The sequence below is a fragment of the Saccoglossus kowalevskii genome, chromosome 17, assembly GCF_978046115.1.
Source record: "Saccoglossus kowalevskii chromosome 17, keSacKowa6.1, whole genome shotgun sequence".
NCBI lineage: Eukaryota > Metazoa > Hemichordata > Enteropneusta > Harrimaniidae > Saccoglossus > Saccoglossus kowalevskii.
This window is the reverse complement of record NC_140657.1, coordinates 13,481,145-13,504,144: the sequence shown is the minus strand read 5'-3', so window position 1 is coordinate 13,504,144 and position 23,000 is coordinate 13,481,145. Positions and strand designations below refer to the sequence as shown.

Sequence of the window (23,000 nt, the reverse complement as noted above, 5' to 3'; positions counted from 1 at the left end):
CAAGATATCAAGTTGATTGGTTGATACAATCATTGAAAACAAATGCCAAAATTTTGAGTTTTGAGAGAAATTCAAAATGGCGGCTTAAGCACGTGACTGGTGAAAATTATTATATTTTTTCCATAAGGAGCCAGCGTTCTCTGTGCCACATGCGATTAAAGCAATCAAAAGTAATAAATACTCAAAATACTGGTTTTTAATGAAAATCTAAGATGGTGGCAAAATAACATAATAACTGATCAGTTGAATCACTTAAGAAAAACAAATTTTTGTCAGAAATCCAAAATGACACTCCAATACCACGTGACTGATGCAAATTGCAACATGACAACTTTCTCTTCAATTGGATAACTTTGATATCAGTATGAAACTCCTTCCTACGTGGCCAAATCACGTGACCACCTTTGAGGAATGCCCGGACATCCTGGCTAACTCAAATTCAAAATAGCAGCCAAACAAATCGACCAATCCAAATTCCGATATGCACCATTTCATATGAGGGCCTATCATTATTGAAAGTTTCAAATAATTCTGTTCAATGGTTTTGTCAAACGAAATGGGACTAGTGTCATTCATGTTTGATACTGTGAGTGAAACATACTTCAGATGTGTCTCATCATCATCTACTATTTTGAAACTAGTATAATTTTGTATGACTGATGTGGCCAGATTTGGGACATGTTTGGCGTTTGATTAAAACATATGTATAACCTAAAAGATGCTTCAAACATATCACAAACATAAACATGTTATAGACACATTTCAAGCATATGAATACATTTAGTGGTTACAATGAACAAAGACACACTAACATAAGTATGAAAATTGAGCATTTATTCCCAGCAACATTTTCAAAATAATTGACAAAAGCCATAACCCAATAAAATAACAAATGAATCAATACAAATCATATTCATATGGTGTAGAGCAAATGTGATAATTAGAACATCAATGTGAGCAGCACTTCCAAATGTGCTTGCATTCATTCCTATGTAGAAAAGCATATCAACATAACTCACTCATGCCTGTATTTATGATTTCAATGAATATTAATTGACTGAAACTGTCAAAACAATAGCTGCAACTTCTGGAATCTAGCTCCAGATGACGTCAGACTTTGATTGCTGACAATTTGGTATGATAAATGGCAGTTAAGCTGCAGGATTTCTAAACACTGTGTCAATGCTACCACATCATATTTATTTAAAAATCCAACATGACCGACATGAGATAGTGTGCGACCTCATGCAATTATGCCTCAAAATGCACAAATGCTATAAGACTTTTTGGACACGTTTGAAACCAGTCTGAGAAATGTCCATATCCATCTTTTTTAGTTTGAATACAATTTCATGAATAGCACTGTTTAAAAATTTTCTGAACATGCCTGTTTTGAACAAACTAGTCAGGAGCTAGGTTTAAAATAATGATTTTAATAGGAAACGTTTCATTCATATTACAAACATCTCTCAATAGTTTAATTCAAACATGTTCATATACTGTTGCGAGGTGCTATACCATGCGCGCGAGTTCGAAGCCCTTGGTTGGGCCATGTACAGTACTGGCCATTTCTAGCTGACGTTTTGGGGTCAGAAATTGAGGTTGTGTGGTTTAATAACTCAGGAGTTATTTCCTTGAAATAAACACAACAACACAACCTTTAAAAAAAATAAAATAATGGCCAATAGCGCAAATAGTCTGAACATACACTCGCATATGGCCATTACAATACAATCGCACAATAAAATATACGATTTAATAAGATAAGCATGTTACAATATGTTTTAATATCTATTTGCATTAGTAGATATGCATCAACATCAGTAACAGCATTTTCCCCCTTAATACAACACGTAGGATGTCCTGATTATGCATAATTTCTACATTATGGGTGGATGAGTGGTTATTTAGACGTTGTTTATTTAGTGCACTGAAGAGCCATTCTGATCTTTGAAAGACTATTTGTAATATACAGTGTGTGCTGAACAGCATTATTCCTGTCTAACAGGAGTGATATATATATACATTTGACAACCCAGTTTACCTTTCACGCTCATTATTGTCATATATACAAATAGTTCAGCCAATGTAAGACTTGACTCTAAAGTGTGGCACTTGGAGCTAAGTGTAAATATCCAACTCTCTTAGACAATGAGATTGATTTGATTCTAGCAAAGGAAAAATACAGAAAACATGTTCTTGGAACACTAAATGTTACAATGAATGGTAAAGCCGTACTTAAATATGCAACATCTGTCACATTATGAGAATTCCGAATAAAGATGATTCCCCACGAGTACTAAATGTCGCTATAGCCAAATATTTGTCATCATTTACAATATTGAAACTGATATTTATTTATAAAAATAGACGAACTCAAGTTTCGGAGAAAGACAATACTCACTAAATACCACTAGAATTGACCCCATATTTCGTCCGATTTAAACCACTAGAACCCCCTGATTTCACCGTATTTCATGTTGAGAAAATCCATGCTGGTAATTGGAGGATACTTGTTGCTCCCGTCCACACACTTGATGATACATGCCTTATCTGGTTCAACAAAACAGATAAGTGACTGACGAGCTTGTTTTTTTAATTCACTGGATTCTGGGTTTACAACTCTATGTACCTGTAAAGATAATATACAAATATCAATCAACGTATCGAGGCAAAGAAGGATAAATATGTCTCTACGACTGTGCCCTATAGTTTATCCACATTATTACATAACTACATAGCTAGCGTCTACGTAAACATTACATACTCTCTAATGATTTTGAATATTCAAAAGAACATGAACAAGTTTCATGTATGGGCTTATATACGTAATACTACATTTTTGGTTCATCTATATATTTTTTAACTGTTCGTTTATCACAAAAGTACTCTTTGTTCCAAACATTAGAAATCCACTAGTTGTTTGTTGTCAACAATGCTATAAACATTATTTATGTTTATAAATTGTTATCAACATTGTTGACAACAAACAACACTCGTTAACGGCCTGCTGAGAGTCTTTATTCTACAGGCCTCGGACGTTTATTGAAAAATTTTCTTGTGCTTTATCATTAAACTGTGTTATGTCTTTATGATTCATCTTTGAAGTCGAGGGTGCGTCGATACTATGATTGCTAATGGTTGTTAATGCACAATCCGCAAAAATGGTCACCGGACAATGATGAAATTATCTTAATATATGCATCCAGTCTTATGCCATTTAAAAACAAAAAAAACATGATGAGAAGATGTCACAAAATGGCGTTTATGCTGATACTTACCCTTGCTTTCAGTGTGTCAGATGTCCATCTCTCCATTATATATCCCAGATTCACAAAAACACCGCCTTTTTCTGGTTTGACGTCAATAAAGCTACCATCTTCACACGCCATCTAGAAAATTAAACAACAAAGGCAAATCCATTTCTAGGAAAATACTCATAGTTCATATGGTGTTCAATATTATCGCACGTGGCAGTTAAAATATATTATGTACACACATTGTATATCGTTTAGCGTTAGCACGTAAGATACATTCGATGTGCTCGAATAGCGACGGTCTTGCAAATGCACAAAATTGACGCGATATTGCGTCCTGGTTTGATGTCAGCAAAAGTTGTCTATCAATCCGAGCCGTAGGCGATGATTGATGCTACTCTACCGGCAAAAATGCATTCGTATATTTCTACAGTGAAAATAACTCGAATAACACCGAATACGTGTCTTATCGGGTAGTATAAAACACGGTAGCTGGTACAATGTAACAAAGATCGAAGGTGTGATGCCATGCTATTTTTAATCTGGTATGTATTACGCCTCTTCGCAGATGTAGGAATATATATATTTCTACTCAATAAAGAAGCAATTAATGTTTCACAAATTTGCTATTTAATGTGTGGTTGCTCTGGGCGTAGGCTTGGTTTCTGAGGACACGCCCACTTCTCTATTATATTATATAAAAAATACACAAAATATGGGGGGCTTTTTCATAATTCACCCCTCCAAATTGGAGCAATTTCGGCCAAGATTTAAGAAGATATGATAATTTGCAGTCTCTATATGATAGTAAGTGACAGTAAATTAACGTTACTGATGCTCCATATACACACAAAATTACAAAAAGATTCACCAAAACAGAAAACTAATTATCACCAGGAAATAAACACATCTAATAGACGTCAATGAAAAGAACCTATATAATAAAGTCACACGATTATTTATGGTCATCTTATATGTTAGTCATATCTTTTTTTCAATGTCTTCATTATAAGACTTGCTGCAAGAGCTCATTCCTTATAGTGCTCGGAAGTTTACAGTTACGTGTATTGAAGAAGAAGAAGATTTTGATTTTAACAGGTGACATTTATTCTGGATGACATTAAATAGTAAATGTTGTTACATTACATACAAGTAAAGGGGCGAATTACAGAACAAATGAGGTGGAATGAAATATATATATTTACAGTTTAACAATAGATATGAACCGCAATTCCTCGTTCTCCAGTTTACATAATAATGAGTAGTATGTATTACAATCCTGGCAGTGATAAAAAATATAGTTAAATAGCTGGCAGTCAGACTTCCTAGCTTTATCATAAAGAGGACCAAAAAGGAACCATGCTAGGGGTGTTACATCAGTATTTGCGATTGCTTTTGCTAGGTTAAAAATAGATGCGAGGAGTGAAATGAGCCGTGGACATTCTGATAACATATGTAATAGGTCATCGGGAATATATTTACAAATTAGGAATTCACTTGTATTGTTACTTGAGTAGCGTACAGCTTGCATACATGTACCTGTAGATATGGCCCCTTTAAGTAGACGTCATTTAACAATTGGAGTGTCATAAATACATTAAAATTGGGCTCAATATCCGTTGGTATACCAATAATATCACTCCATGCGGAATCAAGTCTACCGTTGTTAGTATCAAGTGAATTAATTAAAAGATTGTAAATAACTCTTTTTTTCATATAAACATACAGACTTGTCTTCATTGTCAGAGCTGATATATAATGAGTAATTGTAGCGAGTGGTGTCAAGAGATGGCGGTGTCGCATACGATTTGTTTACCACTTCCGTGTCACTGAGAATGTTCTGGGTAGAATATTCTATATTTTTAGGAACTGGTTGGATAGTTAATAGAACACTGTAGAAGGCAATAGAAGGTAATGGAACATTCTAGGAATTTGTAGTAAGTTCCAGACTCATTATGTATGCTGATGTAATGGTCTATTTATAGACAGTGGGGGTATATATAGGGGAGTTGTTCAGCACTGAGTTCAGATCGGAGATCTCGTTGAATTGTATTGGAGTTTAAGTATCTAGTTATTGAAGTAGTGGAGTTTTACCGCGTTATTGTACTTGATGTTTGCAGAGTATAATAATACCAGTACCAGTTGAAACCTCATCTGTTGACTCCGTGTTCGTGTTTTATCATCGCCGCCAGGGAAGTCTTTCTGTTACTGTTGCCATTTTGGTATTTGAACCATCACACCTGTACTATACCAATTACGGTAATATTACGTTGCGTGTGACAGGCGGCTCATCTGTTTCTTCATTGAAGTAGTCCAGAAATGGTAAGTCCGGGAAGCTTGATAAAATACCAGTGTGAAAATCTTTTCGATTTTTTGTTTAAGAATTCGGGTAGAGTGTATCTGGATCCGAGTTGCAAGTTCGTCAGTAGTTTTCCAGCGACGGTATTTCAGATTCATCATATCAACAAATCTGGTCACTCCATCACAGGCGAAGTGACCTGTAGAAAATGGTTGATTGGTGGAAAGATTAAGAATCATCGGGCTATTATAAATAGGCTCGTTAAAGTATTTATGAATTTTAGAAGGTTCAGAAGCTCATGTAACTGTTATCGAGCTGAAAACGGCAAGACGTTCGTTGTAGAATACTGGAACGTTGAAAATGTGAGCGAGGTTTTCAAAAAATGCACAGAAGAGTTGTTTATTGTAGTTTAGGTTTCCGTAATGCCTTAAAAAGTAATCAGTAAAACAGAAGCTTGGATGATCAAGACCGGAGTAGAGGTAGCGTTTAAGATATTTGATTCTGATTGCTTTATTCCTAGATTTAATGTGAATAAGCCCGAGCCCGCCCCAGTGTTTACCTTGCCACATCTTATGGGTGACATAGAAATGAGGCGATGCCATAGTTTGGATGCACAAAGCTGGTTAATGACCAGTACCCGACCACGGTAAGAAAGTGCTTACACAAATTTACACCAGTTCTGTAGTTTGTTGTCAATTTTGGTTAAAACAATATTCCAATTACTCTGGCTGAATGTCTTGTTGTTCCCAATAAATCTACCCAGGCATTTTAAGACCTTTATTGTTCCATTTCAGATCCAGAGGATTGTCCGAACGTTTTATCCAAGCACCCGGCCACAGTCCTTCATATTTATTAAGGTTAACGTTTGCATTTGATGAGTTTTGATAAATTTATAACCAGTACTTCAGTCTTTCATAATCAATATCCCGCGTTATGATGAAATTCACGTCATCTGCGTAGGATGATAGGTGGCATTTTCTTTCTTTGCAGCCTGGTAAAGTCAACCCTCTAATGCCACTTTTAGTGAGATTTGTTTGTAATACGGGTTCATACTGCATAAAGTTGTCCCGAGAGAGAACACCCTTGTCTTCTACACGATTAAAATAAGTGGAGATGTAAGAATTTGGTTAATTTTAATGAGACTTACCGAGTCAGTGTATATTGTACTAATAAAATTAATGAAAGTTTCTGCAAAACCAAACGCATGTAGAGTATTGAAGAAATACGATCAAACGCTATTTCTGATCAATTGAAACTATTGCTAACGGAATTGTTTTGTTGGTTTGCATAAAAAATAGAGTCACATAACAAATTAATATTGTCGGAAATGTTTCTTCCGGGAATAGAATAACTTTGATCAATATGTATGATTTCGGCGAGAACAGAGCGTAACCGAGCAAACAATGTTTTGGGAAGAATTTTGTAGTCTGTACAAAGTAAAGACACAGGACGCCAGTTTTAATTAAAATATTATTGCCCTTCTTTGGTATAATGATTATTAGAGCTCTGTGGTATGATAAAGGCAATGTGCCTTTGTTGATCGAGTCAGTGAATGCGAAGGTAGTCTGGCCCGATGATTGGTCAGAATTGTTTAAACAATTCGGTTGGCAGACGTCAATGCCAGGCTATATGTTGTTGTTGAGTTTATTCGCCATCACTGATAGACAAATCGAAAAAGCTATAATTGATGGTTTCACTGATGGCCACGACGTTTTCGTTGCCCTTTTGACCGGAAGCGGCAAATGGATTGCATTTGAATTTGCTCCGTTCTGTTTAGATGAAAAAAAGTTTGGCATTGTCGACAAGTTTACCTTTAACCCGACCCACAATATTCACCTCATTATGCAGCGCGCACGCCCCCGCTTCTTTTTTGTAACAGATTAGCAGCAAATAAGACCAGTCTGTGGGGGTTTCACGTTCATCCCACCTTTCGCAGAACTATTTTTTTTATTTTTATTTTTTAAATCATCACAGCTGGACCAGTCTAGGTCATCAGTTGTCGAACCATCACCCATTACCAGCGGTAACATGGACTTGTTCACACCTTTGTATTGTTCCAGGTTGATAAAAAAGGTAATTTCTGCGTCACTTCCGTGAAACTGCTTAAATCTTAAATCATTACCAGCCGTGACATGGACCTGTTCACACCTTTGTATTGTTCCAGGTTGATAAAAAAAGTAGTTGCTGCATCACTTTCGTGCAACTGCTTAAATCTCGTCCGCACGATGGCGCCCTGTAACTGGGATTCAATAAGTTTATTGAGCAAGGATTTCTTTTCAGTAATAAGCGATTGAACGTTATTACGAGTGGCGGCATTATTTTCAAGCGTATGTAGCTCGTTTTCAAAAGTTTGTTTAGCGACTTTTAGTTTCTGTGTTCTGGCTTTGCTGTACTGTTTGTGAAAGCAATTTAATTTTCAGTTTGTCTACGTCCCACCAATTTTGAATAGACGCGAACTTATCTTATTCTAAGCGCCACTGCTTTCATAAGAGTTCAATGAAATCACAATAATTCTGTTCGTGTAATAATTGAGTGTTGAGTTACCATATCGGACTAGGTGAGCGGTGAGTGTCACGTGCGATTTTTAGTTTGACAATACGAGCAGCCTTTTTATCGTTTTCAAATATTTGAACTGAGATTGCTATTTTGCGGGTGCCACAAAAAATACACGCCCCCCCCTCCAGGAAGAAGACAAAAATACATATATTATATTAGCCACATCTCTTGTACAATGTTTTAAATATTTGAAAAAATGCTTGAGATATTACAATTATGGATTACAATGAAAGTCAAACGACCATATATGGTAATGTGATGACATATTAGTCATAAGTATATATCAGTCATTGCTCTTAAATACCATCTATGCAAATTACTTGCAGAATCGAATCGAAATAGTAAAGGTAGATTGTGTTAGTGAAGTAAATGATACATGCCAGTATATCACATAGAGTAATTGGTCAAATCCAAAAGTTGGCCGCCGAATCACGTGATCAACACAAAATCTGAAAAAGTCGGTTAAAAAAGATACACTAAAAGTTGTTGTTGTGTTAAGTGAAACAGCGGTGTTTAACTAGTTGATGATTTAATGTCGGAAGTTCTTGACCTCAAGAAAGTGCTGCTAGAAGGCCCTGAAAGTATAATAATCAGAACAAAAGAAACAGGCACTTGGGCAGCATGGTGATCACTTAGTGCTCCATGCAGAATAACGAATGCTGACTCGAGGTAATGAATTATGCAATAGCAAATGAAGCTGATTACATCACAACAATGGTTTGGTGATAAACATGATTATTTATTGCACATTCAAATTACCTGTAACCCTCCTTTGTCATCTTGGAATACCAGAGTAATTGAACCATAGTCTGCATGTTCACCACATCGTAACTGATCGGTTTTGAGGTCATCGTCTTGGATTGGCGGATACCATACAGTTCTCATTCTGGACGTATTGGCTTCACTGTTAAGCCCTCCATGAGCTTTTACGAACAATAGAGGATCCTACAAAAATAAGGGAATTTTTGAGAACGGTCTCAAAAAGATATAACTTTTATCCCTGGTCACAGTTAATTAAATGATTGGCAGATGAAGGTACATTCGTTATCAAGCAAAACTATGGGTGTTCACATGCTTGAGTGTGTATTCGTTTATTTGTTGATGGGGCCACTCAATTGTGTAATATTTATTTTAACCTTATTACTGTCAATGTATAATAAAGTAATGTATTGGACAATTAGGCTGAATCAGAATAATATACACAGCAGTTTTTAGCTTGTTGAGTGATTGTTTTTTCTCCTCTTCAATTTTTTTGACTCATTTTACTTTTGTAAAACCAAAACACATTCGTTACAGACACATTATCCTTGTCAATTTTTAATGGCAGTCCATAGTTAAGAGCCCAATATTTCGTCACACTCACCTTTATTGGCAAGCCCCGCCCCACGACTTCTAATATGCGGTTGCCTAACTGTATGCATTTCTTGTACAGAGTAGTCAATGCTTGGGAGAACTTTGGTACCTCTTCATTCGGGAATATCTACAGTATCATACATAAAATATTACTCAAATTATTAGAATCTATCAAAAACTAGGATATATGTGTAATGATTGTGGCCAATTAAAGTCTTTGTAGAGAAATCCATTGTATTAACGCTGATATGTGATGGAATCAACGGCATTCATTTAAAACATCAAAAATATTGCTTCCCCAGGACTGAATACTTGTTGATACCGAATCACTTCCCTTCTGAAATCACCATGAGTTAGAATAAAAGGTATATCGTCTTACCTTTGTATTTGCGTCTCCCTTCAAAGGTATATAATTGAAAGACTCCTTATAGTCTCCAGGTCTGTCAGCGGAAAAACTGCAAATATAGCATAGACGCTTATGCATATTGAATATAATATTTTTTGTCTTGAGCACCAATTGAATTTTGGGAATTATTCACGTGGGTATGAACATGTAATATTATTATAAACAATCATTAGTATGGCTTTTTCCTAAAACTTATTTCATCAACATGATTTAATCATACAAGCATAACATAAGGTCATTAAAATAACACTATAGAATCATACATTTGAAGACGCATTGAAAAATAAAGTCTTAGAATGCATTGAATTATTCATACACAATTAAAAAACAAATAAACAACTCCAAGAGTGCAAATATCTATTTCTGGTCAAAGACTGGAAAGGTACTTACAGTTCACTGCCAATTGCAACGTAACCATGGTTACTATTATCAGGTCTCGAGTATTTCAGCTTTGTCTCAGTTGGTAAAGTGAAGAAATTCGCCGACTGATGAAATGCGTTGTCAATCTAGAAGGATATTATTTTTAAAACTTATATAGGTGAAAATACACATTGATTCAATTAATTGTTTGACTCTATGTTCAGCGCGTTTATGACATGACATTTACGACGATATACTTTTTATCTGTATCATATACAACACACCTGATCAGTAGACTATGTGAACCATACACTCTGACGACATGGCGAGGTCAACATATATATCATACAATGTATGTTTTGATTTTCCTTATACAAATAATCTGCCTTTAATCCGAGTTCAACTGCAGTAGTCACGCACTTAAACGCAGAGTGATATTGTTCGGGTCAACGCAGAATTCAGACATTGGAATCAATACTTCCACAACACGAATACATTTAATTTTACTAGGAAATATAATGTTGCAGTATATCTTTGAAAAAAAACGTCTCTTTTTCAGGAAGTATTCAATCAATCGATATAAAACAATGCTCATTTTTTTTCTGATCTAAGAAATATTGTTATTGCATCACCAATATCACATGGGCTACCACTTTCACAAAGTAAACCTCAGCTCAGCTCATCGACTCTGCAGTCCGGTGTCTTCTCTACACCGATCTCACGCATATCGCGCAATGGGTTCCGGGAGTTTGTTCGAAACTTCAAGCGTTTCAAAATCAGTCGTCGATCGGCACGTATTTTACGGATTTAATAAATCGTTTCAGTGGTGTCTTTACTAAATAATTATACATTAAACTGAGAAATATTATAGAAATAAACTTGCCCCAAAATAGCGTAGTTCTGGTCCGTGCTGGGACGACACAACGCCTTCAGCTGTCATTTTACTTTTGGTGTTATATTACTAAAAACAGTAACACACACTTACAACATATATTAATACAACAATTCTATTGTCGTATCCAGTGTAGTACAAATTCACTAACGCATTATCGTTTGCCCCATTGGGAATAAAAAAATGAATTGAATGCAAACAAATGACTAAAATATTCAAGTTTAAATTGTGGCAAGGTTTGTACAATTCCCAGCAACCATGAGCATACCCCTTTGAACCTTGAAAGCTATAGCTTTTACGACACTTGGTTTGACTCCTTTGATGCCGTTTGACAACTCAGACAGAGCTCATTTAACTCAGATTGTAAGGGCAATCCTATCGAAGCAGATCGGCGCTATACGCACTGTGCACTTAATATATAACATATTGTAGAATTAACCGTATGTTCTTTTGTGGAACATTGTTTGATAATTTGTAGAATATCCTTTCTCTTGTAACTCACCTTTCACATTTTTAGAGCGTGTATTAGAATTCAATGTAAATCAATTCATGTGAGATGGGAATATCTCTGATTAGTTTGGAAGGCAATGTGTTAGCATTAGGACTTCACGTACATACTTTTGTTATTATTTAGGATCAACTGCTTTCAGTAGATAATTTAAACATACATTTCATAAATACTTTATCTACTGTTCTCAGTAATGTCAATTTTTGAAAAGCCTCAACTAACTTTGAGACTCGGTAATCACGTGATTATACCAGCTTCAGCCACTGGTTGATCGCATATTTACTTAGATTATGTAATTTTTTGTTATGAAAGTAAGCAGCGAGGCGTTACTTAAGCTGGCCGTTTTGAGTAATAAAGCCAACATTTCGTGATTAATCAGCTAAACTACATGGATGAATAAAGCTAGACTATCTGTAATGAAATGACGTTTATTCCTCTTTAGTCGAACCTGGTATTTCTCAGTGTAAGCGTCGTCAGCTAAGTTGATCGATGTTAGAGCTATGCACCCGTAACGTAAAGACATGCGAGAGAGATTCTGTACTAGAAACCTGTGATCCCACATGTGGCCCCAAACACACCGACATTAGGCGAAGTTGTGCTTAGTGAATTATACGCTATCTTCATGTTATTACATTGATTTTTTTATTATAACAACTTGCAAGTTCAAAGTAGACATTAAAACATATACTGTAGAATACTTTATTTTAGCTGGAATTAATTTTCGCTGAAAGACTTTATGGGTATTTTGTTTGGAATATATTTTCACTGAGTTGAATGTGAAATATAGGAAAAAAAGTATATTTGCTGGATTATATTTTCACTGAAGCCTTCCTTCAGCGAAAATAAATTACAAGCGAGAATAAAGTATCCTACAGTACTACACACAGGAATTTTATAAATACTTTATTTAAAAGTTGTTTTCAACAGTAGCTGTGCTTTAACATTTGGGACACATCCACGGTAATTATGTGATCATGACAATGGCTGCAGGAGTTGGAGATTTGACAGGGAAGGGAACACCGAGGCATTACCTCAGCTGATCGTTTGGATGAATAAAGCAGGACTAATCTGCACTGAACTACTGTGTATACATTTGGGTCCAGTAGCCAAAATAAGGTCCAACACTGGCATAATCTACCTTCTCATTACAATGTATTTTCACTCACCGTAAGTTCTGGAATGCCATGATTTATAAAATAAACACATCCAGCGGTAGTGAAACCATGATGTACGTCATCGATAAGTTTCTGGTAAGTCTCGGCATCAGGTGTATTTCTATTTAGATTATATGCCGAGAAGTCAATGATGGGAACTGTGGATGCTGCCATATTGCTACCATATAATGAGTGCAGAAGTCACGTAAGCCAGTTAATGTATTCATGAACCTTTACAATGATTTACGTTCTATGTGTACATGTCATGAATGCCCTGGAGACAACAAGTCAAACAATACGGGCGACTTTTGAGGTTTCATTCCAAGACGTGTAGATGAACGTGTATTTATACCACTTTTGGTCACGTGTATCATTGTTCTCGCCAACGAGTTATTCTTGCAAACAGGGTGAATTTATATGCAAATTGTAAAAAGCAACGCATTCGCAAATATGCAAAGTGTAAACGGTCACACTTTCATTCATATGCAAAGTGTAAATGCTACAATTTGTATCAAAAGTGCGGCGTTTACAATTAACATATCAATAGAAGTGTAACAGTTTACAATTTGCATATCAATCAAAGCGTTACCGTTTACAATTTGCATTACAAATTAAACAAAGTATATGCATTTAATCACACAAATCACTATGAGGGTGCAAATCACACTAATTTAATTATACTTTCTATGGGAAAAACAGTACTACAACACTACAATTCAATATTGACACATTTGTTTCAGTCCTGGATCTTAATTTTAATTTGTTTAGAACAACAATCATTTGAACGACACATTTGACTGAATTCTGCATGTGATGTTGCAGTCACTGGTTCAGGCGGTGGCTGTTCATATCTTTCAACCTTGGGCTTGTGTACGGAATCGGAATCGTCAATTACTTGCTTTCGGTAGTGGAGGTTGGAGAGCATCAGATACGATTTTCTGAAGAGAGTTACTTGTTCGTTTATATGGTCTCAACCCATCATCCGATCTGTGACCAGTGCGTTCTTTGATTAGTTGCTAATCAAAGCCTTTTTCATACAAGGAAGTCGCCGCAGTAACCTAAAAGTATGAAAAGAATGATTTGAGAAGTAAATATACCAACATTTATTTGCATCGCGTTTGAAATACGTTTTCACAATGTACAATATTTGTTTTCAATCGGCGAAATTCAAACACATTTGAACCCATCCCAAGATCCCAACCATCCCAGAATCACTCGAGACAAACTTACCTTACCCGAGTGTCCAGTATGATACCCATCTATTCCAGCCAGATCACACATTCTTTTTGGATATTGTAAAGTATTTACTCCAATCTTCTGTTTAGAAAATTTGAGCCCTCCGCTGGACGTCAGTGGACGTCGGTAGAAGGAACCTTTCGGTGGAATACATTGCAAATAACGTTTCAATAACTGAACACAACGCGTGTTGGAAGGATCGCCGTATTGGCCCACATTTTTATACGGTATTTTCCGCGGGTAATACAGTCCGCCTTGATTATTTTTACACGGTCTACCATTAAATTTCATATAGTCAGCTTGATTGTCTTATCCTTGTACGAACTGTTCGGCTGTAAGGCTACTATGTTCGTCGACTGCTCGGAACGCAAACACTTTACACACATAAAGTAGACCGCATAACTCAAATTTGTAGCAGACTATGGAAAAAACCTTATCCCACAATTTGTTTTCATCATCTGTGTATGGTTCAGCTTGACGTTTAATAACACCTATTCCCCGTCTGTCTATACTCTTCATTACACCGTCCAGGGTGTGATGGAATTCCATAAATTCCCGAGCATGTGTATCCATAAAGCACAAGTCAACTCTTTTGCATTCGTCACGTAAATCTCTGAATTGCGCTACAAAGCACACGCAGGCTATTAGATGAATATTCTGTTCCGTCTTGTCGACGAGCCTCGACAACAAAGCGACACAACCAAAATGAAAGTTCACGTACACCAAGTTCGCTGCATAATCTGGGAACAAATGTGAACACGTCAATACTGCTTACCCCGTGCTTCTCGACTCGTTCATTTCTGGCTCGGCCCCATTCATCCCACACAGACACTCCCCAGTTAGTACATCTACGCGTGTTTTTTGGCACTCGCAAATTCTGAATGGCAGCTATCTGTTCATTGTATACAGGTAAACCGAAACGTTGACGTTCTTGTTGTTTTGTTAACTTAAATCTTCTTTTTCGTCGTATTGAGAGCAAAATCTCTCAATGTCATCGTTGTACTCCGAATCGGAGATGTCACTGTATTCGACCATCACTGAGCGCTGCCTGCATTCGAAATGACAAGACCATGCTTTGACACGTGGAAAATTCAAATGTATTCAAAATATTGACCAATGAGTGGAGTTTATTTGAAAAGACCATTCAGCAAATAAGGCTTATTGGTCATATCACTTACATCCAATCGTATTCGATGAACGCAGATGAGCTTTCCTAATGTGAATCTCAAAGAGCATTGTCATGCAAATTTGAAGTGGCACAATCTCACGCACAACCAAAACAGTTGCTAAAAATCTCTTGCAATTTAATCATTTTATGCATGGGGATGCGTGGTATAAGCCGTTAATCGCAACTCGTTGTCGTGCGTTTACAACTATAAAGGCCACAGTTTTTTGTCAGCATCTTGTAAACGCAATCGGCCTTCGGCCTCGTGCGTTTACAAGATGCTGACAAAAAATGTGGCCTTTACAGTTATAAACGCACTCCAACTCGTGCGATAGTTATACTACCCCTACGAGTAGATTAACGGGAAATAGCGGCTACTTTTGGAGCCTCGGTCTGGTAAAAGTCCGAGGCGCGCAGCTATACGAAGTTATACTGCACGGCTTATTTTAAATCCTGTGGTCATGGCGGATGTTTGCAGCGCTATTGTGTAAATCGCAATTCTAAACCAGGTGTAGTCAACCGCAATTATCAGCCGTGCTCATTGGCTATAACAGATGTGTTGAAAAGTTCTAGCCAATCGGCATTTACTCAGCAGAGTTTGTTTTGTTTAACAATAAAATCCACCAACAGCGGACTTTATTGTATTACCATAACCAACACTGATTGGACCACGTAGAATTGCATATAAAACATTCGATCACGTGACTTTGGTGCTTATTTGTGAGAACAGTGTAGCACATTGTTGGGTGAACTCCGGAGACCCGCCAGAATCATGTCCGCTCAAGAATTTGCTGCTCCGGAAATTGATTGGGATTTGGAAAACTGGTTGTTCCAAATTGATGTGGACGACGCCGAGGACTTTAAACTGAGCGATATTCAGAAAGAATTCCGTTTTTTGCCTCCAGTTGACAGCAAACAAGTCACCGAATACCAGCAGTCACGCAAACAACCAGACAACACGCAGCGCTACAAAATGGGGCGTCAAAACATGGAATGAGTGGAAAGAGCAAAGCAGATGACTGATTTTGCTGGGATAAAAGGTTATCATACTGGGCATTCAGGAAAGGTACGTATTAGAATTTGCACTTTAGTAATGCAATGTTCGATTTCCCCACTGACGAGAAATAGTCATAACTTTATGTCGAAAATAATCACTACTCGTTAACTCCATTTTTTCATGCAAACTCTTTGGTGGAATACCATTTAAATATTATATTCTCTGGCACGATATGTCGGATTCTTTTCACGCGATAAAGATTTAATGCAAACGGCTTTGGCGTGTTTTAAAAAAGCTGAACGATTGAACGTACTATAACAATATATTGATATTTTACATTGCTATGAGGTGGACTGTTACAAGCTATTGTACTTTCATATTGATACATTATATTTTATTTTAATTAAACAGGTTGCACAGGCAACCACGCTGTTCCGGCAAAATTTCGACGAGCAGCTAATAGCAGAAAGAACGGGTCACTCCAGTCTAGCAATTAGAAGCTACAAGCGGACGTGCGACGAGCAGACGAAAGCAGTGTCAGACGCATTGCAGCCATCCAAACCGAAAACTGTGAAAGAAGCGGAAACGCATGACATATCTACCACCCCAACAGACGAGGACAAATCTAATACCACTGTCATAACCGATTCTTCCCAAGTGTCCGTGAATTTTGTAAAAGGAAATATGAAACTTGAAATACGTTTTTAAAATGTATCGTATAATCGTCATTGCGTATTTAAATAATTAAATGAAAATTCCACCTTGTTCTTCGTTTTCATTCAGTGGCCACCTGTTATGTTAATCAGCTTTTCACTCCTGTTGTGCTCATGAATATTTAAATTAACCCATTCATTATTAACAGTCCCGGCTTGTTAATCTATTGATAAAACAGTACCGTTAACAAGAATGCATAATTAATTAGGTTGAAACTGTCCGCTAACGAAATTAAGTAACATAGTTAGAACAATGGGGACGAGACAAAAAGTAGTATAACTATACATAAAGCGTGAATGTGTCGTGGACGGACGGGAGTTATCATATTAAAATAGTAGTAAAAATACACTGCAACAGCACTACCGTTGAACAACTTTTCCACAACGTAATTAGTCACATGACAACATTTTATTGTTTGACATCTGTGTAAAAACTCAACATGTATAATTGTGACAAATTTGTCACTATTTTGATGTTATTTGTTATATTTATTATTAATGTGTGTATATAGGTTATAGTACGGTAAAAGTAATTTAATTGAATAAACGCATATCTAATAATCCAAGTAATGGGGCGATTGAATGATACTAATTACAAGATTAATCTTTCTTGCAAGACGACAACATTTCCTGCTAACTCGCTAAAGCTAAAGCTAAACCGGAAGTTGAGTTCAGTTATGGTAATCCAAATAATGATACCTTTGAGGAGTGTTGATCTCTCCCATCATACAACCAACTCAATTTATACAGGATGTAGCAGTGAACTCCAATTTGAACGACGAACAGAAGGAATTATTGGGGGAATACTCTGGTGTTCTGACCAATGTTCCGGGAAGGACTAATTTTAGAGAGCACGAGATAAGGCTTACAACTGGATGAGCCAGTGAGCAGAACCTTATCCTAAACCCTATGCTATGAAAGATGAAGTGAAGAAGCGCTGTCTATGATGGAGCGCTATGGGGGTAATAGAACTATCAAACTCTCCATACTATCCCCCAGTTGTTCTGGCGAAGAAAAAGGTTGGTTCTGTAAAATTCTGCATTGACTTTTGCTGCTTGAACAACATTACAGTCTGTGAGACTGAACCAATGGGGTCCTAGCCAAGAAATCGCTTTTACATCCCTAAAAACCAAATTGTGTTCCCCATCTTATTGCTACTCAATTGTTCGAAGCAGTTTATATTGTGTACTACTACGCGGAAAAGGAATGGTTAGCCATAGTCTGGGGTGTGCAGTATTTTGATGTATATTTGTATGGGCGTTAATTTGTGTTACAAACAGATCATCAATCACTTGTGTATATACAACATACTAAGATGACAAATGCTCGCGAGAGCAATGAACTCTACAACCGTTTAGATTCCGGATTGAATCATTTAGGAGTGCAGATAATGTGGGAGCTGACTTTCTAAGCTTTCTTTCTGTTATATTGACTAGTAATTTGTGTATGTAGGTTATATTACTGTAAAATGAATTTAATTTAACAATTTAACGTATATCACATAATCTACTTATGGTGCCCAGTGGTTGATTGGCAACGTGTGTACAGGTGTACATGAATCAGATCACGATTTAATTAGCAGTGTGCTGGTATGCAAGTGGGAATTGGAAGTTAGTTGTATGCACTTACAAGAGGGTGTATGTATTTTATTTAGTATAGGCTGGAGTGATGACTGCATTTGTGATGCAAAGTAGGTCAGTGTGCTGGATAATTCTGCAGTGTGATGTGGGCAGTTGTCCAGAGGTGAGCAGCTTCTGTAATAGTTGTTATCCATTAGCGAAAAAGAAGAAATAATGTGAATGCATTCATGTTATTGCATATAATTTCCAGTGAATCCCACGTGAGTGTTGACAGCACGGGAGTCTTAATATTTTTTCCATTTAATCTGTTTGCAAATAGAAAAACGGAAACCTCAGGCAATAATTGGAACTGGAACTAATTAACACTTCCTGTTTCAGATAGAGGCCATTAGGTATAGAAAATCCAGTCTGTGTAGTTTTACTTTATTTCTATTTTGACCCAGTTCAGCTGAAAGTTGAAGTCTGTACCATGTGTATAATGTTTTCATGATTGCTTTGTGTGTGTTTTTTTTGCAAAAAGTCATATAAACAAAACATTGACCACTGTCTGCCACAGAGTACATCTGCGAACCAAATTTGCGGCAATATTATTTTTTTTCATACTGAAAAATACGTGCCTAAAACTGAAGGTTTTTGTCAGTGTTAGTATCTTTGTCGTCTACTGGATTTGCAGTTTTTGTCTAGTTATACTGCTGGTGGTATACTAGCGTGGTGTGTAGAGAACGTCGACTCACTTTGCCGATGGTGCTCACAAATGTTCATTATGGATTAGTCCAGCTCTATTCATCCAAACGATCAGCTGAGGTAATGCCTCGCTGTTTACTACCCTGACAAAATCTTAAAACTCAAACAAAAATCGAAAGCGTGGCAGAGTAAACAATGCGAACAGCTAATGGCTGCAGCCATTGGCGTGATCAAATAATTACCAGGGATGTATTTCAAAGGTTAAAGCATTGTGAAATTGCCACTATTAAAACAACTCGTAAACAATGTATTCATAAAGTATCTATAAAACTCATGTAATATGTGTTTATAATGTCCAACTCGAATATACAAGTTGGTATGATATAAATTGCAATGTAATCACGTGAAAATATGTGTATAATAAACGTGTGATTCACTAAGCACAACTTCGCTTATTTTCGGTGTGCTTGGGGCCAAATGTGGGGCCAAAGTTTCCTAGTACATGACCTCTTTTACAAGTCTTCACGGCATGGAACTCGGGTTGTATATATCTAAGTTCGACTGACACTGTTGAAATGACAGGTTCGAACCAAAGGGAAGCACATTAGTTCATTACAGATGTTCGAATATCATTAATAGATGAGTTTGCATCTCTAAGGTTATATTTTACCAGGCTGACTGCCATGTTCATAATTAGTAATACCCCATTGGGCCACGGAGCAGGACTTAATAGTCGATGCGACACTTCCCTATCAGATTCGACAACAAATGAACTATATGTATCAAACTTAGATTTATGTTTTCACATTTTACATCTTCAGAAAACTGCAAATTTCCTACGACTTTGTAATCGGTGCTAATCAAGATACGAATATTTTAAAAGAATTAGAGCGAAACGCTGTGATGGCGCACAATTCATCCACACTGACTGTTCCAACTGACGGATGAGGGCGCCTACGCCGCCGGCTCTTGACCACTATGAAGCAACTATTACCACGCACAGTTGCCACATTCATGGTTACCTCGGCAACATGCGGCTTCACTATTTTGAAGCCGCCATCTTTATTAAAATGTTTAACAACCCTACTCACGCCAGGTAAAAGCGACTTCACTTGTATTGCATACGTTTTTATACTGCCCTCTTTCATCAGAGAGTGTTTTCCCACAGAGCCAGCATAAGCGTGACAAGACTGATTGTCACTCTTGTCCTGTTTCCGTCATTCAATACTGTCTCACGCAAATCCTCACAATCCCCAGACTGTATAATTCCAGGCCTAGTCCATACATCCTGATTTTCAAATCATCTTTTCATGAATTTCATTTTGTTGAACAGATTTTTGATTGAGAGCTTTGATTGAGATCGTAGAACTGATTCCTTCAGCTCAAATACTTCTGATCTAACCGATTTCATTTCCCTAGTCATTACGAAAACAACCACATGAGTAATATCAATTGGTGGTAATTTACCCTAATCATTGGCAACAAAACACGGCAGTTCTCGTCATCCGTTTCGGGAATCAATTTCAACTATTATTGGCCCTGTCGACGTTTAATGTATTGCGAATTATTACAACATAACAAACACAAATTTCTTAGAGCCTTCAGTATCCTCATTGTCGAAATGGTCTGTGCACAGCTTGACAATGATATCGGTTAGAAAAATATGAATCTTATCGACCAAGAAACACAGCAATTCATTAATTTCTGCACTATCTGTGGCCTGACATTGAGGTCCACCTCCTGTCGTGTGACAGCTATCAGCATTAGAATTACCGGATCCAAAGCGTTTTTTATTACAGTTAGGGCAAAATTGAATATCAACCTGAGAACAAACTACCCGTTGAGAAACCCCTCCACAGTCTTCACATCGAAGAGTACTCTTTGCACTCCCAAAAAATCCACGGCCAGTTATAACGTACACCATTCAGCCACAAACTTGGCATTGCCTAATTAACAAGTGTAGAATAATCTTCCAAACACCAACGTTTTCCATGATGTTCATGGGACATTCATAAAACCATATACTCACCCCTACACCCGATGACTCGTCAATTTTGAAGAAATATTCGTCTTTTTTCGCAGTGTCATGCAGGACTCTGTTAAACAACGCCCTCACAACTGAACTGTTTTAGACTATCAATTGGTCAATCACTCGCTGCCAGTATTCTTACTTTTACTTTTACTCCGCTTGGCCTCTTCTGCGATGCTAATGGTTGTTAATGCACAATCGGCGAAAATGTTCACCGGCCAATGATGAAACTATCTTAATAAATGCGTTCGTGTCGTCTTATGTCATTTAAAAACTTTGAGATAAAAAACAAAGCAAGATGAAAAGATGTCACAAATGGCGTTTATGCTGATACTTACCCTTGCTTTCAGTGTGTCAGATGTCCATCTCTCCATTAAATATCCCAGATTCACAAAACATCTCTTCCGGTTTTTTGACGTCAATAAAGCTATCATCTTCACACGTTATCTTGATTTTTTTAAAATAGTTAAAATACCCATAGCAATCCAAAACAGTCACATGTCAAGTGTGCAATCAGTTGAATTTCAAGGCACATTGACGAAACTACCAAACTAAAACATTATAATATGTTGTTCAATAATATTGCAAAACGTGACTTTTGAAAGAATACTACATACAAATATTGGATATTATTCAGCGTTAGCACGTAAGATACATTTGATGCTTTCGTTTGCAATTCACTTTAGTTGTTGAGCCTAAATAATCCTACAATTGCCTGTCATCACGAGTTATGCTATATGTAATTGTATATAATAACGCGATACTGAATCTTGGCTTGAAGGTAGCAAGAGGTGTGTATCAATCCGTACCGTAGGCGATGATTGATGCTACTCTTGCGGTAAGTATGCATAGGTATATTTTTAAAGCAAAAGAAGCTCAAATAATACCGAATACGCGCCCGGTATAATACTTCTGAAAATAAACACATGAGATTGCCGATATGAGCAGTGTCCTAGTTATCGAGTAGTATAAAACACGGTAATAGGTACAATATGACAAAGATCGGTAGTGTGACATCATGCTATGTGCTATTTGTCATGTCTTCCGTAGATGCAGGGAAATATGTATTTTAACCCAATGAAGAAGCAATTAATGTTTTGGTCGTAGGTTTCGTTTATACTTCTTCCCACTTCTTTACTGTACTATCAATCTGGTAGCAAAACTGTATCTACACTATCTCAAACTTTAAACTACAAATTGTCTCTCAGTATGAGGGTGTTTTTCATAATTGACCCTTTGAATTGGAGCAATTTCAGCTAATATATATTAAGATATGATATTTTACAGTCTATATATGATAGAAAGGTGACAGTAAATTAAAATACAATACTAATACTCCATATACATACAAAAGTAAAAAAATATCAAAAGTGAAAAACTAATCATCACTAAGAAATGAACACATCTGATAGAGGTTAAAGGGGAATTCAAGGCTAACAACATAATACTCCCAGATTAAAGAGCTCGGTAAGAGTAAGAACATGCAATTCACATTTTTTTCATCACTTTTCATTCTCTAGATATTCAACTTTTCACCAATTCTTGTAGTCCGCCATCTTGATTCTTCAGGAAAGGATTATGGGTAAAGTATGACATCATAGAATCTGTTGTCAGAAATTGATCATCTATAACTTCACAAGTTGAACTTCAAATTGGCTGAAAGTTTAGAACATGGTAGCATATATGTACTGGTGCCAAACTTGCTTGTAAAATAGTTGCCATGGAAACAGAACTGAAAATATTAATTTTTATGTTTTTTCTACCAAATATATATATAGTATTAGTTGCAGATACTGTCGCCCTGATATTAA

General features: G+C 36.7%; 3 protein-coding genes across 3 annotated transcripts; all 3 read right to left on the bottom strand.

Moving 5' to 3' along the window:
• Positions 1–2,449: 2,449 nt before the first annotated feature.
• Positions 2,450–12,959, bottom strand: LOC146732670 (uncharacterized). Its single transcript, XM_085491891.1, has 7 exons — positions 12,798–12,959; positions 10,262–10,377; positions 9,845–9,920; positions 9,476–9,592; positions 8,872–9,057; positions 3,282–3,392; positions 2,450–2,632 (listed from the first exon to the last, which is right to left on the bottom strand). The coding sequence occupies exons 1-7, from the start codon at positions 12,957–12,959 to the stop codon at positions 2,450–2,452; spliced, it is 951 nt and encodes a 316-aa protein (XP_085348017.1).
• An 842-nt stretch (positions 12,960–13,801) lies between these two features.
• LOC146732669 (uncharacterized) lies at positions 13,802–14,312 on the bottom strand. The gene is made up of 2 exons (XM_085491890.1): positions 14,016–14,312; positions 13,802–13,843 (listed from the first exon to the last, which is right to left on the bottom strand). Exons 1-2 carry the CDS (start codon positions 14,310–14,312, stop codon positions 13,802–13,804), a joined length of 339 nt encoding a protein of 112 aa, XP_085348016.1.
• Positions 14,313–14,330: 18 nt separating this feature from the next.
• Positions 14,331–15,257, bottom strand: LOC146732668 (uncharacterized). The gene is made up of 2 exons (XM_085491889.1): positions 15,200–15,257; positions 14,331–14,761 (listed from the first exon to the last, which is right to left on the bottom strand). The coding sequence occupies exons 1-2, from the start codon at positions 15,255–15,257 to the stop codon at positions 14,331–14,333; spliced, it is 489 nt and encodes a 162-aa protein (XP_085348015.1).
• Positions 15,258–23,000: the final 7,743 nt, after the last annotated feature.

What these genes read in the sequence shown, in the direction of transcription:
- LOC146732670 (XM_085491891.1), bottom strand. Translation starts at nt 12,959, where the DNA reads ATGGCAGCATCCACAGTTCCCATCATTGACTTCTCGGCATATAATCTA. An exon ending in ATGGCATTCCAGAACTTACG is followed by an intron (nt 10,378 to 12,797) that starts GTGAGTGAAAAT and finishes ATATCCTTCTAG; the next exon opens with ATTGACAACGCATTTCATCA. An exon ending in ATGACAAAGGAGGGTTACAG is followed by an intron (nt 3,393 to 8,871) that starts GTAATTTGAATG and finishes TTAATTTTCTAG; the next exon opens with ATGGCGTGTGAAGATGGTAG.
- LOC146732669 (XM_085491890.1), bottom strand. Translation starts at nt 14,312, where the DNA reads ATGAAATTTAATGGTAGACCGTGTAAAAATAATCAAGGCGGACTGTAT. An exon ending in ATACTGGACACTCGGGTAAG is followed by an intron (nt 13,844 to 14,015) that starts GTAAGTTTGTCT and finishes TCATACTTTTAG; the next exon opens with GTTACTGCGGCGACTTCCTT.
- LOC146732668 (XM_085491889.1), bottom strand. Translation starts at nt 15,257, where the DNA reads ATGCTCTTTGAGATTCACATTAGGAAAGCTCATCTGCGTTCATCGAAT. An exon ending in TTCATCGAATACGATTGGAT is followed by an intron (nt 14,762 to 15,199) that starts GTAAGTGATATG and finishes ATTTGTTCCCAG; the next exon opens with ATTATGCAGCGAACTTGGTG.